General features: G+C 41.1%; 1 protein-coding gene across 4 annotated transcripts; it reads left to right on the top strand.

Moving 5' to 3' along the window:
* Nucleotides 1–13,791: 13,791 nt before the first annotated feature.
* IAPP (islet amyloid polypeptide) lies at nucleotides 13,792–18,995 on the top strand. Of its 4 annotated transcripts, none has more exons than XM_074949304.1 (4): nucleotides 13,792–14,112; nucleotides 14,582–14,608; nucleotides 14,747–14,881; nucleotides 17,607–18,995. In XM_074949304.1, exons 2-4 carry the CDS (start codon nucleotides 14,601–14,603, stop codon nucleotides 17,794–17,796), a joined length of 333 nt encoding a protein of 110 aa, XP_074805405.1. In that variant the 5' UTR covers nucleotides 13,792–14,112; nucleotides 14,582–14,600; the 3' UTR covers nucleotides 17,797–18,995. The 4 variants fall into 4 exon arrangements, with proteins under 4 accessions (XP_074805405.1, XP_074805387.1, XP_074805395.1 ...); XM_074949286.1 differs by having other exon boundaries at nucleotides 14,520–14,608; XM_074949294.1 differs by having other exon boundaries at nucleotides 14,512–14,608; nucleotides 14,792–14,881.
* The last annotated feature ends 287 nt before the right edge of the window (nucleotides 18,996–19,282 follow it).

Genomic DNA, 19,282 nt, shown 5'->3' with positions numbered 1-19,282 from the left:
TGGAGAAGCTAAATGAATTCTTTCCACCATTCTTCACTACAGAGCATATGGGGAGATCCCCACATCTAAGCCATTATTTTAGGTGACAAATCTGAGGAACTGTCCCAGATTGAAGTGTCAATAGAGGAGGCTTTTGGAACAAATTGATATATTAAACAGTAATAAGTCACGAGGACTAGATGGCATTCACCCAAGAGTTCTGAAGAAATTCAGATTTGAAATTGCAGAACTACTAACTGTGGTATGTAACCTATGCTTAAATCAGCCTCCACACCAGATGACTGGAGGGTAGCTAATGTAATGCCAATTTTTTTAAAAGGCTCCAGAGGTGAGCCTGACAATTTCAGACCAGTAAGCCTAACTTCAGAACCAGGCAAATTGTTTGAAATATAGTAAAGAACAGAACTATCAGACACATCGATAAACACAATATGTTGGGGAAGAGTCAACATGGCTTTTGTAAAGGGAAATCATGCCTCACCAGTCTATTAGAATTCTTAGAGAGAGTCAACAAGCATGTGGACAAGGTTGATGCAGTGGATATAGTGTAGTTGGACTTTCAGAATGCGTTTGACAAGGTCCCACACCAAAGGCTGTTAAGCAAACTAAGCAGTCCTGGGATAAGAGGGAAGGGTCTTCTCCTGGATCAGCAACTGACTAATAGATAAGAAACAAAGGGTAGGAATAAATGGTCAGTTTTCACAATGGAGAGAAGTAAATAGCGGGGTTCCCCCAGGAATCTGTATTGAGACCTGTGCAATTCAACATATTCATAAATGATCTGGAAAAGGCGGTGAACAGTGAGATGGCAAAGTTTGCAGACAATACAAAATTAGTCAAGAAAGTTAAGTCCAAAGCTGACTGTGAAGAGTTGCAGTATAATCTCACAAAACTGGATGACTGGACAACAAAATGGCAGATGAAATTCAATGTTAGTAAGTGCAAAGTAATGCACATTCACAAAACTAATCCCATCTATGCATACAAAATGATGGGTTTTAAATTAGCTATTACCACTCAAGAAAGAGCTCTTGCAGTCATCATGGATAACTCTCTGAAAACATCCACTTAATGTGTAGCAACAGTCAAAAAAAGAGGAACCATTAGGAAAGGGATAGATAATAAGACAGAAACTATCATAATGTCACTAAATAAATCCATGGAAGCCCAGACCCTGAATACTGCATACAGCTCTGGTCACCCCATCTCAAAAAAAAGCTATTAGAATTGGAAAAGGTGCAGAGAAGTGCAACAAAAATGATTGGGGTATGGAACCACATACATATGAGAAGAGAATAAACAGACTGGGACTGTTCATCTTAAATAAGAGACAGCTAAGGGGGGATATGATAGAGTTTATAAAATCACGAACAATATGGAGAAAGTGAATAAGGAAGTGTTATTTACCTCTTCACGTAACACAAGGATTAGGTGTTGTCACAACCCAAGGGCCCCCTCCCTTAGTGGGTCCCCTGGGGAGGCAAATCAGCATTGTATGTTGCTAACACTGTTGCAAGCATTACAAGGCATGTTGGGGAAGGGTTAAAGGTGTGCGTGTGGAGTGGAAGATTCTTTTGCAGGTTGCGAGAGGCCTAAAGGGGGGCGGCGGGAGGAGAAAGGAATGGGCAAACTTGACGGTCCAGGTCCGAAGATAAGACGCTGGCTCCCGCCCAAGGCCACAGCACACAACTGACACTGGGCTGCCTGCCCAGAAAGACGGGGGCCTGGATTTCCACCCCCCCACCTCTGACCAACCATGAGAAAGGAAGATTCAGCTGCACAAACCTGCAGGGGCTGCAAAACCCAGCATGACAGTGAAGGCTGGCGAGGGGGTAAACAACCGCTGTAGCGTCCCTGAAGCCGATGTGTTTTGGGAAAGCTGAAAAAGCCACAAAGGCCAGTTTGGACTGGTACAATCAGCACGGGGAACAAAGGGCCCTGAAGGCAATGCCCCCAAGAGACCCCAGAACTTAAAAATCCTCCCGGGAGCTGAGGCAAATCAGAGATCAACAGCGGACCCTGGATGACCTGTGCACAGGGCAGAACTCCCATCCACCCTTCCCCCTCTTCTTCTTACATTACACCCAGGCTTGGCCAGCCTCAGGTAGTGCGGGTGTGAGTATGAAAGTGGGTTAGGGCTTGGGCTTGGGGCACTAACACTTTCTTCCTTCCTTTGAGTGATGTGGAGAAACTCCCCCCCGCAGCACTCTCTGCTGTTATTTTATTATTTTATCAATAAAGCTTTAAAACTCAGTTACTTGGTGTGCTCTGTCATCTCCTCCCCCAACGATCCTGCAGCCTTAACCTGATCACCTGATGCCTCAGGCAGATTGGTAACAGAAATCTGTCACAGTGTCACCCAATGAAATTAATAAGCAGCAATTTTAAAAACAAACAAAAGGAAGTACTTCTTCACACAATGCACAGTCAACCTGTGGAACTTATTGCCAAGGGATGTTGTGAAGGCCAAGAGTATAAATGTGTTAAAAAAAGAAATAGATGAATTCATGGAGGATAGGTGCATCAATGGCTATTAGCCAAGATGGTCAGGGATGCAACCTCATGATCCGGGCATCCCTAAACGCCAGCTGCCAGAAGCTGAGCCTGGATGACAAGGAATGGATCACTCAAAAGTGACCTGTTCTGTTCATTCCTTCTGAAGCATCTGGCACTGGCCACTATCGGAAGATATGATACTGCGCTAGGTGGACCATTGGTCTGACCCAGTATGGCCATTCTTATATTCTTATGACTATTCCACATTGGTTTAGGACTGTGAGATCTGACAAGATTGCAGCCTGAGGTGGTATGGCTGCTAATCATATGCAAAATAACAGCATTTGTTGTAAATTGCACTGCCATAGCTGTTAGCAGAGATCTGCTGAAATTTTCCAGTTAAATATGCCAATCTTCTAATGAATTTTTAATGACTTGTTAAATTAGAAGGATAATTTCCTGTACTGATTCATGTAACTAGTGCTTTTTGAACTCCTTTCTCGTCATCAGGTAGAACAAAAAGGTCAGGTTCTTTCCTCTCACATGCAATAACTTAAAGAACTTTTAAGGCAGCACCATTTCACTTCTCTTTAAAACACAATAAGGTAACCTACTCTGCACATGCCGACATACCGTAGATAAATTCATTTATGTTTCACGCCATTTGGCAACGTAAATCCACCTACGTAAGCTAGTGCACTGCACTTGCTCCAAGTGGAAAACTATTACCAACATGACTGATTCTAACTTCAGCACAACTCTCCTTTTTAAACCGAAGGGAAAAAATGCCACTATTAATAGCAGAGCTGTCAAGACAGCATCATCTGTAAGACTAAGAGTGTTTTAAGACAAAGCTAGATTGTCACTCTCTCTGTAACTGGTAGGGTGGGGGGAACCTGATTGTTGAAAGTGAAACAGTTTAAAAGGAAACTTAGCTAAAACTTAGTTGTATAAAGTAGGAGTTCATAGAATCATAGAATAGAATCATAGAATATCAGGGTTGGAAGGGACCTCAGGAGGTCATCTAGTCCAACCCCCTGCTCAAAGCAGGACCAATCCCCAATCAAATCATCCCAGCCAGGGCTTTGTCAAGCCTGACCTTAAAAACTTCCAAGGAAGGAGAATCTACCACCTCCCTAGGTAACGCATTCCAGTGTTTCACCACCCTCCTAGTAAAAAAGTTTTTCCTAATATCCAACCTAAACCTCCCCCACTGCAACTTGAGACCATTACTCCTAGTCCTGTCCTCTTCTACCACTGAGAATAGTCTAGAACCATCCTCTCTGGAACCACCTCTCAGGTAGTTGAAAGCAGCTATCAAATCCCCCCTCATTCGTCTCTTCTGCAGACTAAACAATCCCAGTTCCCTCAGCCTCTCCTCATAAGTCATGTGTTCCAGACCCCTAATCATTTTTGTTGCCCTTCGCTGGACTCTCTCCAATTTATCCACGTCCTTCTTGTAGTGTGGGGCCCAAAACTGGACACAGTACTCCAGATGAGGCCTCACCAATGTCGAATAGAGGGGAACGATCACGTCCCTCGATCTGCTCGCTATGCCCCTACTTATACATCCCAAAATGCCATTGGCCTTCTTGGCAACAAGGGCACACTGCTGACTCATATCCAGCTTCTCGTCCACTGTCACCCCTAGGTCCTTTTCCGCAGAACTGCTGCCTAGCCATTCGGTCCCTAGTCTGTAGCGGTGCATTGGATTCTTCCATCCTAAGTGTAGGACCCTGCACTTATCCTTATTGAACCTCATCAGATTTCTTTTGGCCCAATCCTCCAATTTGTCTAGGTCCTTCTGTATCCTATCCCTCCCCTCCAGCGTATCTACCACTCCTCCCAGTTTGGTATCATCCGCAAATTTGCTGAGAGTGCAATCCACACCATCCTCCAGATCATTTATGAAGATATTGAACAAAACCGGCCCCAGGACCGACCCCTGGGGCACTCCACTTGACACCGGCTGCCAACTAGACATGGAGCCATTGATCACTACCCGTTGAGCCCGACAATCTAGCCAGCTTTCTACCCACCTTATAGTGCATTCATCCAGCCCATACTTCCTTAACTTGCTGACAAGAATACTGTGGGAGACCGTGTCAAAAGCTTTGCTAAAGTCAAGAAACAATACATCCACTGCTTTCCCTTCATCCACAGAACCAGTAATCTCATCATAAAAGGCGATTAGATTAGTCAGGCATGACCTTCCCTTGGTGAATCCATGCTGACTGTTCCTGATCACTTTCCTCTCATGTAAGTGCTTCAGGATTGATTCTTTGAGGACCTGCTCCATGATTTTTCCGGGGACTGAGGTGAGGCTGACTGGCCTGTAGTTCCCAGGATCCTCCTTCTTCCCTTTTTTAAAGATTGGCACTACATTAGCCTTTTGCAGTCATCCGGGACTTCCCCCGTTCGCCACGAGTTTTCAAAGATAATGGCCAAGGGCTCTGCAATCACATTCGCCGATTCCTTTAGCACTCTCGGATGCAACTCGTCCGGCCCCATGGACTGTGCACGTCCAGCTTTTCTAAATAGTCCCTAACCACCTCTTTCTCCACAGAGGGCTGGCCATCTACTCCCCATGTTGTGATGCCCAGCGCAGCAGTCTGGGAGCTGTCCTTGTTAGTGAAGACAGAGGCAAAAAAAGCATTGAGCACATTAGCTTTTTCCACATCCTCTGTCACTAGGTTGCCTCCCTCATTCAGTAAGGGGCCCACACTTTCCTTGGCTTTCTTCTTGTTGCCAACATACCTGAAGAAACCCTTCTTGTTACTCTTGACATCTCTTGCTAGCTGCAGCTCCAGGTGCGATTTGGCCCTCCTGATTTCATTCCTACATGCCCGAGCAATATTTTTATACTCTTCCCTGGTCATATGTCCAACCTTCCACTTCTTGTAAGCTTCTTACAAGTTAATATGGGTCAGTGGAGACTTATTTTAAAAAAACAAGCCTGTTCTGTTATGTTCTGAATGTTGGAGTGCTCCCTGTTTGCTCCCTTTTTATTTGTGTTTCACCTGCCTTGAAATAGACATAGATAGAACTTGGGAGGTTTTCTGGTTTCACTGTAGTATCCTCAAAACAGAGGTATCTCTGCATAAAGCTGGGTGAAATTTTTTAGACAAAAATTTTTTTCTTGCTGAAAAATGCGCATTTGGGTTAACTGAAATATTTCATGAATTCAGGTCAAACTTGCCAAATCGTTCTGATAGGTATAAAAAAACAAAAAACTAAAAATTCTGAAAAAATGGTAACATTTTGTTTTGACATTTTTTAAAATTACAAATGTTTTGAGTTTTTTCAATTCAAAATGATTTTTTGTTTCAAAATTTACTTCAATTTTATTTTTTAAAAGGTTAAAAACTCAAAAATGAAATATTTTGTTTCAGGTCAAACACCTTCCCCGTTAATTCCCCAGTGCCCGAAAGGTGTGATTAAGGCCTGCCAGTGGGACCATAGCTCTCCATCGCCCCCTAGGGGCTTGGAGGACCGACTGAAACCTGTCACACGAACCAGCTCAGAGAAACGTTTGATTTTGACAAATCAGCAAATGTTTATGAGAAAGCGTTTTGTCACAATGTATCTGAACAGCTCAATTGTGCATGGAGCTCAGCCCTACAACAGCTCACTGCACACCAGCATGTTGTGGGCAAGTGAGGATCTAGTTTGGGGTAAGAAGTGCCTATTCCAGAGCCTTCTCTCTGCTATCCTGCACATCTGCCCTAGTGCCTGACCAGCTATTCTGGCTGGATGCTAGACTCACAGTTTGGCCTAAATTTTGAAAAGTTTCTAAGTGATTTAGGATCCTGTTTTCAAAAGTGACTTAGGAACTTAAATCTCATCGAAAGAAAATGGGACTTGGGCTACTAAGGGTCAGATTTTCAAAGGTATTTACATGCTGAAAGATGCAAGTAGACTTCTAGTGGGATTTTCAAAAGCACCCAACCAGGTTAGACACCTAATTTGCATAGGTACTTTTGTAAATTCCACTTAGTACCTATCTGCATCTTTAGCCACCTAAATACCTTTAAAAATCTGGCCCTAAGTGCCTAAATCATTTTTGAAAATGGGTCATAGGTTGCTAAGCGTTTAGGCGCTTTTGGAAATTTTACCTGAAGCCTATAACTTGCATCAGATATTTTTTGAGTAAAAGCAATAGTTCTGTCCCTGAGTTCTAAGTTTTTTTCTCTTAAATGATTGGCAAAGTTTTAAACTGCTTGCATAGAGACACTTATGGCAACATTGTTGAAAGCTGAATATCTTGTTATTGATTAATTCTTATAGGCAATGTTATAGGTAGCAAACATAGTAGTAAGCAATAGGGTAATGTGTGGTAGCAAAGGTGGTAATTAGCATGGTATTGCTGATTTATTGTATGAAAGTATTATTGTCCCCATCTTCACTAGAACTTTTCTCACTGCCAGAGGTTTATCGTTAATGAACACTTCTAAGTGACGTTGAAGGGATAACAGTCTTAGACAAAGACGCTCTTGTGAGATTGGTTACAAAAGAGACTGGAAAGATCATTTTTTCCTGATCAAGAAAATGCAACACCTAGATGTGCTTTTCCTTCTGGTATGTATTCATAATGAGTAGGCACATACTGTAACAAGTATCATTGGCAGTATAATGATGTGGGCAGGACTTATGTCAGTTCCTACACTTAACTATTACAAAAAAATCCAGATCCAAAAGAGAATAGTGTTGAACTTGGTATCCCAATAAACTTGAAGACCACTCAGGTTTAAATGCAAACAAGAACAAACTTTATTTCAGGGGTCTTATTGGCACCCTCTCTAGGTTTCTCTTCCTCTTGACCCCCACTGGGGCCCCTCCTCTTCCTCCTCCTAGCCCCACTTCCTGGTTTCTTAAAGGAGCCATGCCTCTAAGCAGCCATTCCCAAATACCACACTGGATGCTAGCCTTTTGGAGAATAAGCCAAGGAATCGTTATTTTATGAACTACAGGTAGCAGTGGCATTCAGACCTAGAATTTATCAGTCATTGTACTGTTAATTTTGACTTTAACAGGTGCAACTGCAGATTTGATTTCCCTTGTTTGGGCTTTTCCGGATTAAGAAACCGATACAGCACCAATGCTGCTGATCTCATCCTCATAAGAATAATCAGCATGAGCACCTTCTTGAACATTATTATGTTTCTCATTTCTAGAATTTCCTTCTGTGGCAGCAACAACCATTCTTCCTTCTACAACATGAGTGAAGAAGCTTAGTGTATCATACCATCTTGTACCCAGTTTTCCTAACTATTCAAACTACCTTTTTCTTTTCATTTGCCAGTGGGTTTCCTTGGAGTTTTTTCTTTCCCCCTCTTCAATCAAGTTACAGGCTTTTTCACAGGGGAAAAATTATTGTCTTTTCTCCCAATCCCATTATCGCTCCTGCTGCTACTATCACCAACCGCCACTTTTTAAACTGATTTGGCCTCATTGAGGGGTCAACAGGAGGGGCTGCTCAATTTGTATCACCACTGAAGTGATCCGTGCGAAGTGAGGACAACGTACCAAAGTTCTGATAGCAAAAGCATGTTTGAGAGAAGATACCCATAAAATCATTTATGATGCAAATGCAGTTGGTGGCCTTTACAAATTAGCACCTCTATAACTTGACCTTAGCTGTGTAACCCACCACAGTTACTATTAACAGAACATAACAGGTGGCCCAGCACATACATTGTTTGTGTTACAGAGGCACAGAAAAAAATACAGTCAGACATACATACACCCCCACAAATAATGGGGGCACAAATTTTGGTGCCCTTTTAATAGAGCAAATGCATAAGATGAGAGCATCAGTGTATAGTACAGAATGTTCGGTAGGTGCAACAGCAGTTGGTCTTAGGAACCAGTTGGTCTTAGGAACACAGAGGAACTTTCCCCAAGGCAACGATGGTCCACGAGTAACTGAGCAAAAGTGTAATTTGCTGGAAGGAGCGAGATTATGAATCATAACAGTACCTGGCAGGGTATGTGCAACAGGTGGTACATCTAAGTTATGATTTCCCCCACAATTGGACACAGATGTCAATTTCCAAAGGCTAGCAGAATCACAGACATCTATGGGAGCCATTAGCATTGTTTAGGCAAATGTGTCACTTAGCAGCTGTTAAAATACAGTCAGGAGAGTGGGAAACTACCACCAGTCACATGCTGAGACTGGCATAAGGAAAGTGCTGGTTGGACAAAAGTAGGGAACCAATCTCAAACTGGAGAGAAACTGAGGCTATAGAACTAGGTGACAGGGATGGAGAGATGGAGGCAGCCACAGTCTAAGGACAACAGCATGTTTGAGAAAGGACTGAACACCTTTAATCCTGTTGCCAACAAACTTGGGTATGATGCTTGCTCAGCAGCTCTGCAACTCATGGCACTTACTTAACACTGGGATTGGCACCTAACACTTTTAGGATTCTTTCAAAACCTCAGCCAAGGTGTCTAGATTTGAATTTAGGTGCACAATTATAGGCTCACAAGTTTGAAAATATTGGCTTAAGTGCTAATATAAGATCCTCTTATAATGTATTCAGCTGCTTGTGAATTTGCCATATACTTGTAGGCCTGGCTTCACATGAGTAATTTGACATAGGTGAGGCCTCATTTCTTGGGAGACAGGGATAGGGAGGTAAATGAAACTGCAGGCTGGAAACAGAATGTCTATACCAGCTAAGATAAAGGGGAACACCCAGCAAACCATTGACAATGGACAAGATACTAATGGACAAAAGCCCGGAAAGTAAGATGAGGTAAAAAGTAGGCCATACATGGACAGTGCATGCTGAATAGGGACTGGTTCCTACAAAGTAACTAAGCCTATTCCAAAACACGTGATGCAATGTATAGTAAATGCTATATAATGTGTAAATGTATGTAGTGAGGTGGTGTGGTTCCCCGCCGACCCGGAGAGAGACGAGTCCCTCAGGACACCAGAGTGGGCGGAGCCAGGGAGCTCTGAGCCCACCCCCCCAGAACATCAGGCATGACACAGGAAGTATAAAGGCCCGACCCCAGAGCTCACTGGAAGAGCAGCCGCCATGGAGGCCAGACGCTCTGACCTAGCTCGCGATTGGGAAACCCCAGCAGCCAGCGGTACACCCAAGGACTGGCCCGATCTGCCCCGCGCCCGCTACTCAGAGGAGTTGGCGAGCCTGCCCTGCGCCAGCTATCCCGAGGAGCCCATGCTGCTGGACCCCCCTGAGGGCACCGCCTAGACCCAGGTACCTCAAGAGGGGGAGTGTGGAAGTAGCCCAGGGGCAGCCGACCCTAGTCTGGCTGCAGCACTGCCAGAGCCCATGTCAGTGTGTTGCGGCCAGGATCCCCACTGACACAGCAGCAGTGGGTCTTCTGCTGCTGCTAGGGCCCCGGGCTGGGACGCAGCGGAGTGGGAGGGCCTGCGTCCCCCTTGCCACCCAATGTGTGGGTGGCAGTCTCCTCCCTCTCCCAGGCCCTTTGGAGCCAAGGGCCTGGGCTTACTATTATATACTGTTACTGCTCAGCCCCTGCCTGAGGGCCTGAGCACTTGACTCACCATTGCCCCACCCTGACCTAGGGCCTAGGCTGATGACTAACTGTGTTGTTTCTGCCCTCGCAAAGGGCATGGAGGAAGACTCCTGTGGCCGGACTAATACCCTGTTAGACCTATTCCCAAACTCAGTGATGCGGTGGGGTGGGGTCCCTGCTGCCCCGGAGAGAGCCAAGTCCCAGCTAATCTCTCTACATTGTACATAAAGGAAAAGGTTTGCTGTGTAACTTTGGACATGAGGTACGCCCCTGTGCCCTCCCCCTAAACTTGGGTCTAATCAACTGAGCCTAGATTTGCTATACGCCAACCAAAGAAACCCGAGAAACAAGACTAAGGTCAAACTGAGTTCCTGGGAATCCAAGAGGAAGAGGTCTCAGAGGAACCCCAATAACATTTACTATTCTGTATGAAATTTTCCATGCTTGATCTCTGCTTTAGGCTAATTTAGGGGGAGGTTGGAGGGAGGAAGGAATTTCAGTATGAATAGTGCAATTATTTCTGGGACCAAAGCTGAGGAAAATGGCAGTGTTGTCAATGATAACAATATTTTCCAACTGTTCTTTGCTAGCACCACTCTGGTTTGTGGTAGGTTCTTGAAACTTGGTTCAAGATTAGTCCTGGATTCAGAGAGGTGCCTTTTGCTGTCACTGTGAAAATCTACCTTGGTTTGGTCAAGTTATAAGATGTGAAAATTGGCACATACATGCTCAGAAGAATTTCTGTAAGCACCCATTCCTTAATTTTCTGAACATTGTGTCTGTACTGCAAATGCTCTGTAAATCTCATTGAGCTGCCCTGGCCTGCCTCGCCAAAATACTTGTTGGCCTAAAAGAATATACTCTGGGCTTGGGACACCATGAGATCCAGTTTCACCTCTTTCACTCACTGGTTTTTATATTTTTGTTTTATTTCACAATCCTTAACATTATCCAAAACCTCATATCCCTGTGCTACAGGCAGGCAAGTATCATTCTTTCCCCCGTCCCTGCAAGGTAATAGAAATTGCACAAGGTCATTCCCAAAAGAGCTGGGAATAGAACATAGAGCAAACATTTTTGAAAACCATTGTGCTAACTCCACATTTTGGGCCCTAAATAAGTGTCCTGATTTTTCAAAAGTGCTGAGAACCCAGCAGCTACCATTTATTTCAGGATTTAGATGCCTAACTTAAAGCACACATTTTTGAATTTTGGTCCAGTCCTTGAAGTACGGAAGACCTATCTGCATCCACTTCACCTGCTGCTTTTTCAGGATACCAAATCTATCAATGCCAACTGTTATCACCATTCTAAGGACTAGACCACAATCCCCCTGCCTCAAAGCCAGAAATAGAACTCAGGAGCACTAATTCCCAATATTCTACTGCTGTCTCGCAAATAATGTAGTTGTGTAACCCACTGGCAAAGTGTGTGTCCCACTCTAATGACTATTCTTCGAACTGGACAACAGTCTACTCTGCTAATTGTTACTCCTTTAGCTCATGTAGTGATGCTCTGTGCTATAGATCTGACAGTATCAGTTCAAACCTGTGCTGACAACTGATGTGAAAGGGCTTTTTGGTTATACATTTCTAGGTTTCCAGTTTTTGTTTTTAAAAACTTAGTAAATTTTATACAAGACAAAAAACTACATGAAAAGAATGTTATGGTTGCAAGTCAAGCACTCAGAACTTAGAAAAGGCTGCCAATTAGAAATAAGTGTGCCTAGGCAACCTTAACTCTGCCCCTTGTTCATATGCATTATAATAGTCTTCAGTTACATGATCACATGCTACTTTTTCCACAGGATATCTGGCTCAGTGCTCAGCATAGATGGAATATAAGCCAAGGTTATATAACTGATGCTGCTGTTGCCTCTAGCTACCTTGCCTTATCCACTAGAGAAACTGGAAAGTGTGTAATAATGAGGCAGGGGGCTGTAACAAGAGAGCATTGACTTGTGAGTAAGGCACTGGGCTTGGATACAGGGGGAAATGGGCAATATCTTTGATTCCACCACAGACTTCCTGTGTAGTGTTAGACAAAACACTTAACCCAGAATTTTCAGATGTGGCCAATAACAGTGTGATTCTCATTTTGTGTGTGCAAAACTTGAGCTACCTGATTTTTCACAACTGCTGAGCACTCACAAGTCTATTGAATGCCAGTGGGAGTTGTAGGTACCTGCCACCTCTGAAGGATCAGGCCCTAAGCATCTCAAGTTGGATGCCAATTATTGAGGCACTTCAGTTTGGACACTTACATAAATTTTGGCCTTAACATCTCTGTGCTACAGTTCCCCATCTGTAAAGTGGGGCTAATAATCCATTAACATTTGTAAGGCATTTACATGCAACAGTGATGATCACAATAGAAAATTCCAAGAGGAAATAAAATAATTTGGAACACTTGCATTACATCAGATACATAGCCGCATAATGAATGATAAGGATAAAAAGAAATATTAAACTGTTGCTTCATTCACTGAGAACTACCCAGTACCCTGAATGGGCAGAGAACCTGTAGGAAAAATGTGATTAAAGGCTGTGGGTAAAGTTTTCAAAAGTGTTTAAGGGTATGTCTACACTGCAGTTAGACCCTCCCACCTTGCAGGGTCCCAGAGCCCGGGCTGCAGCCTGAGCCCAAATATCTACACCACAGTTAAACAGTCCCCTAGCCCACACCCCGCAAGCCCTAGTCAGCTAGCATGGGCCAGCTGTGGGTTTTTAATTGCAGTATAGATGTATCCACAGTAATTTATTTCAGAGTAGCAGCCGTGTTAGTCTGTATTCGCAAAAAGAAAAGGAGTACTAGTCGCACCTTAGAGACTAACCAATTTATTTGAAATTGGTTAGTCTCTAAGGTGCCACTAGTACTCCTTTTCTTTCCACAGTGATTTAGGAGCTTAAGTTCCCCTTTCAAAACAGAAGTTCATAAGCTTAAGGATGCAGATTTACAGTGTCTTCTTTGGGGGAGGGGGTGCCTAAAGATGCACATAGGCACTTAGAAGGATTTTTTTAAGTAAACAGATTAGGCTACTAAATCCCATTGATTTAAATGGGAGTTAGGTGCTTTACCTGTTTAGCCACTTTTGAAAATCCCAATAGGTGGCTATGTGCATTTTTTACACCTAAATACTGTTGTAAATCTGGCCTCATGTCACTTTTGAAAACAGGACTTTGTCTCCCACCCACTTAGGTGCTTCTGAAAATTTTAATCTGTAGCATAATGCATACTCACAAGGAGGCAGAAAGAAGACTGCGTGGGCAACCTCTATTCTGTAATTTCTTAACTTTTATATGCCTGACTTTACATCCTTAACAACATTAATTTATTTTAGTTTTCATGTATGAAATATTCTATATCTAGAGAGAGAACGTACTAGCAACAGGAAAACTTATACTCAACTGAAAGTGTTATCCAACTTATTCTCTGTGGATGTTCAAGCTATTCCTACTGGTCAGTTTTAATCGCATCCTCTTGCTTCTCATTCCTCATCTAGGTTTCATCGTTTCCTGTCATTTGCTCTGATTTTGGTTTCTATATTTGTGTATCTATTACAAATCTCTATCATTTTTTCTCCTTTCCATGATTTCCAGTACTTTTGTCTATTTTGTGTTTCAGTTACTTTTGATCTGGTATTTCATTTTGCTTCCTGTATAATTTTTTCTTACCTTATTTAGCCCTTGAAAACGCCCCCAGGAAATATGACCTCAGCATCTTATTAGAACTGTAAAATTGTGGCTTCAGTTCTCTGTGCAATATAATATCACAGTAGCTTCATGAGGGCATCCTGCATAGGCTAGGTTAATATTTACTGATGTGTTAATATAATAATGACCCATCTACCTCTTCTCATCTCTGGGGCACTTTCTATCTATAGGGATGGAAATGAATGACAGAGTCTCTCTGTGCTGCCTGATGTCAGAGCTGAGAAAGGTGTGAAGGGTATATAAGAGCTGTATTACTTGCCAGCAAGGAGGGGAGAAAAAAGGGATACTGCAGAGTCAGATGCAAGCGTGGAATTGTTGCATGTACCCTTCCTGCTAATACAGACGTGTGTTGAACTTCTTCAGTTAGTTCCTTGACCACTACAAGGTAAATGATTTATCCTTTCTGTAATTTAAGATATAAAGCTACACACACTTTAAAGGGGGCACAATCTGCCTCATTATTAAGGAACAGAATTATTCAGAAAAAGACTAAAAGAAAGATCTCGGTACAATCTGTAGCTGAAACCACAATCTGAAATTTAGAAAATGTTGGGGGGAAAAAGCAAGGAAGATGGGAAGAGGATTTAATCCACTAGATGCCAAAATTTACTAGAGAGCCACCTGAATTTATCTTTGTTGTGTCACTAAAGTTTGATCGTGCTTTTGCTCTAATTTAATGGCAGAGATTAACTATTGGCTGTTTAGAACAGCACTAGGGTCAGATCTATTGTATGTTGAATAGTACTTAGGTTCTCTTTTAGTTTTGAACTATTATTCTTTTCAGAAACTTAGGAAGGAAAGATGTGCAACCTAAAGCTGACAGTTGTCTTCATTGTGCTCTCTGTTACTTTAAGCTACTTGGACGCTACACCTATGGAAAGGTAAGTAATGAAAAATATTATTTATTTTTAATGAGAAATCAGATGTTTCAGACTGTTGCATTATTCACTTTTGCCATCAAACAATATGAGCAAAATAGGGTTATTCAATTTCACTGTTTATTTTGTTACTGTTTAAAGACTATTCTCTGTGGCTGACGATCTATCTGATGGGACTTCCAACAGACAAGGATGGCTGTTACCAGTTCTGTCAAGGAATACACCCTGGGGACTTAACCGGGCATTGCCACAACCGGCTGCAGCAAAGCCAAAAAGGTATCAAATCTCTTCTGCATTCTTCTATTCAAACCAGACAGAATTAAATTAAGAAGCATAATTTATGCCAGCAATTTTCTTTTCTGTTAGATCCCTTCAATTCTATTCAAATTCTCTCAAAGAGAGCTTAAAATATCCTTTTTGGTAGAAATGTAGCCATTCTGTAAAGCAAAGTATTTCAAGTTAAAAAGTGAAATATAGTTGGAAAGACAATTAGTTTTACCAGATCTATTATGGAAATCTGAAAAGCTTTCAAAATGTGTTCTCTGAATTTTCAGCACACAATTTTTAGGTTATGTTGTGAAAGGAGGTTTACTCTGAAAGGGATCTGCTATTTAAATGTTAATTTTTCATGCCTGAGTGAGTGGGGGACATATGACATTTCTTTCCATGTAAAACAGAATTCCTTTTGGAGTGAATTTAATTATTTTAAAATATTACTGTCTTCAGTAGGTGAATGCTCATTTTTGACATAAACAGCAATTTCAGCATAGCAAGAATCAACAGAAAGAGTTTGTCATGCTAGACTTTCACTAGTTTGTAGTACATTTACAGATGCGTAAGTGTAATTTTCAATAGACTCTTGATGTATACAAATAGCAGTTTTAAAAGAATTTGGAGTTTATACTAGGTGATAAACAGTATTGAATAACACTAGGAAAATTAGCTGCATTATCTGGTCTGTCTGCTTACTGTGTCTTTACGTGATTTTCCTTCACCAGACATTAAATACACCTCTTTTTATAGTTACCTCTGATCACAGTATCTCTTCCAACCTAAAGAATGATTATTACAAACCAAAATGATTATCCTCTAATATAATATGGGTAATGAATACACAATCCCAGAATTCTTATAGCTAGTCCTCTTTATTTTAAACAGTTAAAATCAAACATTTCTCTACAAGATATTTTCTTCAAGTCTGGGGTCTGATACCCTGCTCGTCAATGGCCCCGTCCGACAGTCCTCTTTAAAGTAAGCAGCCCCCACTGAAACCAATGGTACTTCCCACTTGAATAAAGGCTGCAGGATCAGGTCCCTAGCGAGCTAACAGCCATGATGAGTTTTTGTGTCATTTTGTTCAACTGTGTAATAATGTTAGGTATTGATAAAATATATAATAACTTGCTGCATCAGTTTCATAAAGTTAACTATTGTAAAAATATTGGCCCAGAGTTTTAGGGCCTGGGCCTGTACCATTTAAGTGAATGGAAGCTTTGCCTTCATGAACAGATTAGCAATTTCATGAGAATAAGTGATTGATTTGTCCTTCCAGGTGAAGGTACTTAGCAAATTTCCCATCCACGGTATATTGTTTGCTAGCTGTGTGATAGTATGTTATGTCTTTTCTATTAGGCTTTAAGAGCCTGATCAAGCTCCCATTGGAGTCAATAGAAAGACTCCCACTGACTTCAAGGAAAGTTGGATCAGACCCTAAATTACCATTTAACTGAAATATGACATGTTTAAAATATGAATCACTTATAAACTATTACCCATTTGCTAACCAACAGCTGTTACAGCTCAGACATTTAAGACACAGTTTCTATTTCACCTGGGCTCTTAGATTCAAAATCACACTGCTGAAACATAATGTGACATTTTAAATACTAGACCTAGTCAATTAATGGGAAAATATATTAATCAGGAATTAGTCAGAGTAACATTGCCAAAACTCATATTATTTGCAATGAATTATTTGATGTATTCATCTAAAAATGTAATTTACTTCATGTCACATCAGTATAGAGATTACTTTGAAGAAGTATAGGGAAATCCTTTGGAACAGATGGTCCTTATTTCAGGAACTATTGTCAACAGCAAAGAGTGTCTGTTTAAGGGCATGGCTTAATGGTCTAAGAAGGAAGTTTTGAAATCCCTGAGCTCCCCAGAACCAAAGATTTGAACTCAACTCTTCCTCTTTCTGAAGTGAGTCCCCAGCAGCTTACTGTGTGGGGGTCAGTTGGATACAACCTTCAAACTGAGGTTTTCTTTGCACACAGATGTTTCAGTGGAACTTTTTGTAAGAAAGATAGGGCCCTGTCCAAAAATGGCTCTCCCCCATCACAGCAGTATTGCCATGCTGCTGTGCTCCAACAGAAGTGGCTGATTTTCAGTAGTGAAGAAATTACTGTTTGTACAGAGCCAAAGCTTGAGTGGTACAGAAGCCAATGGAAGATGCAGATGCTGAGCACCTCTCAGGATCTGGCCCATAGCCCTAGTCTCAATCCTGCTGCCTTTTAAATTAACTGAAGGTTTGCCATTGACTTTAATGGGACCAGTATGGGGCCCTCTGAGATTAAGGGAACTGAATAAATGTAAGTGATTATTATCATGCTAATCAGTCTCATGATATCAGAAAATTCTCTAAATAGCCACAAAAGTTAATCTTGGAGCTAAATCATTGTTGTCACTTACTGACTTAACTTACTATTATTACAGTTATTCTAGGTGCCAGAAACTACTGTGCTGAATATCAATAAAAATGACATATGAATCTTGAGGTTTTTGAATTTAACCTACACCTATCATTAAAATAGATAATAGCATACAATGTGATGTTTTTTCAGGCACAAAGTAGGTGGCAGGAATATTGTACTGTTCACATATTTGTGCTCACATTAAAAGAACTCCTACATTATCAGTTAAAATGCCTTTTAGAGGTGGCATATTTGATTGCTCATCATGAGACTTCACCATGGCTCTGTTTGTTTTATGTTACCAGTCACCGCTTGGAGAAACGGAAGTGCAACACTGCTACATGTGTGACGCAACGTTTGGCTGACTTTTTAGTTCGATCCGGCAACAACATCGGAGCAATTTATTCACCGACCAATGTGGGATCCAATACATATGGCAAGAGGGACCGAGTTGGGCTTTTAAACAGAGAACCCCTAAATTATCTACAGCTTTAGAGTGTTGAAATGATTACTGCTGCACTCCTCATTAGGAGTTCCTCTCCAGTTTTTATGTATAAATAACCTTTTAGTCATTTACTACCTATACATTCTTAACAGTGCCTTGTTTTCTTTGTGTGTGTGTCTGTGTATGTGACTTTCATGGTTCTCATTTCACTATGCATGTATGATGACATGCATAGGGTATGGTTTTGAATTCACTAAACGCTTCAGAAATCTGCTCATTACATTCCTTTGTGAAAAGAAAATAAATCACAAAAATAAACTGAAATGTAATTGCTATAGGGTTTTTTTTAATTAAAAAGATTAAAAAGACAACCATGATGTGTATGTCTTTATAGTCCCAGCTGGGTGAGGAGAAAACAATGAAACCTGTCCTAAACAACCACTCAGGGAGCTAACAAAAATCAGTTGGTTAATGGAGGTTGTGTCCTAATGTAAGTGAAGCAGAATTGTACTCAGTACTTTTGGAGTTACTTTAGAGGGGTTATAGTCCCTTACTGCAATCTAAGCAAGAACTATTCGGTGAAATTCTATGGCCTATGTTACGCAACTCAGACTAGATGATCATAATGGTCCCTTCTCACTGAAAAATATTTTAGTCTAATAAGGGTGATCTCTTGTACAGGTTTCATTGCATATTGCAATATGGTATTTTAAGGGTTTAAAATTTAAGGGTATTTAAGGGTTTATATCTAAATTTTAGCTCACTTAACTCTAACCACTATGAGAACCAGTAAATTATAAAGCTGAGCACAAGGAAACCCAGATAATCGGGTGACAAGAACTTTGTATTCTTCTTAAAAGCATGTCCTACAAAAGAACTGGCATCTTTCTTTGTGTGTTCCCTTCTCTGAACTGAATTAATAAACTGATTAAAAAGAAAGTGAGCAAAAGCATTAAGCTACCTATGATAGCTTTATATTTTTTTGAAAAAAAAATCTTTTCATGACAAGGATTTTTTCAAACTGATATTTACTAGTACTAAGCAATTCATTAAAATCGAAGAGCAGTTTGACACAATAAGCTTTTCCTTGGTCTTATCCCAGCACAACATCAGTGTACGTTTATGAAATGTACATTTTAATCTGTGTCGCGGGCTTTCAGAAAAACTGTCTCATCCAGTATGTTACAATAGGAATTTTTGTTTCTCTTCATCATATTCTCAATTAAAAGTTTAATGACATCAGGAAACCACATACAGGATGGTAGCTTCTTAATTCTGTCAAATTATGAAAACCTTTTAGCAGAAGTTCTGTAGGCCACTCATGCCTTCTCATTGAAAAGCACCATTAGTGGAAAAGTAAATTAAACCTGAATACTCTGCATGGGTTGATTCACTTTGTTGTGTTTTTTTTATAAAGTGTGCCTTAGATTACAAACTCTAAGTTTTAACTTTATTTTAATTTATGTTTTGCCTTCATTTTATGAACTGATCTGAAGTACATTGAAATACAAACTAAAGCAATGTGCAAGCTATTGC

The sequence above is a fragment of the Natator depressus genome, chromosome 1 (assembly GCF_965152275.1).
Source record: "Natator depressus isolate rNatDep1 chromosome 1, rNatDep2.hap1, whole genome shotgun sequence".
NCBI classification, from domain to species: domain Eukaryota; kingdom Metazoa; phylum Chordata; order Testudines; family Cheloniidae; genus Natator; species Natator depressus.
This window is presented reverse-complemented; position numbering and strand designations above follow the sequence as displayed.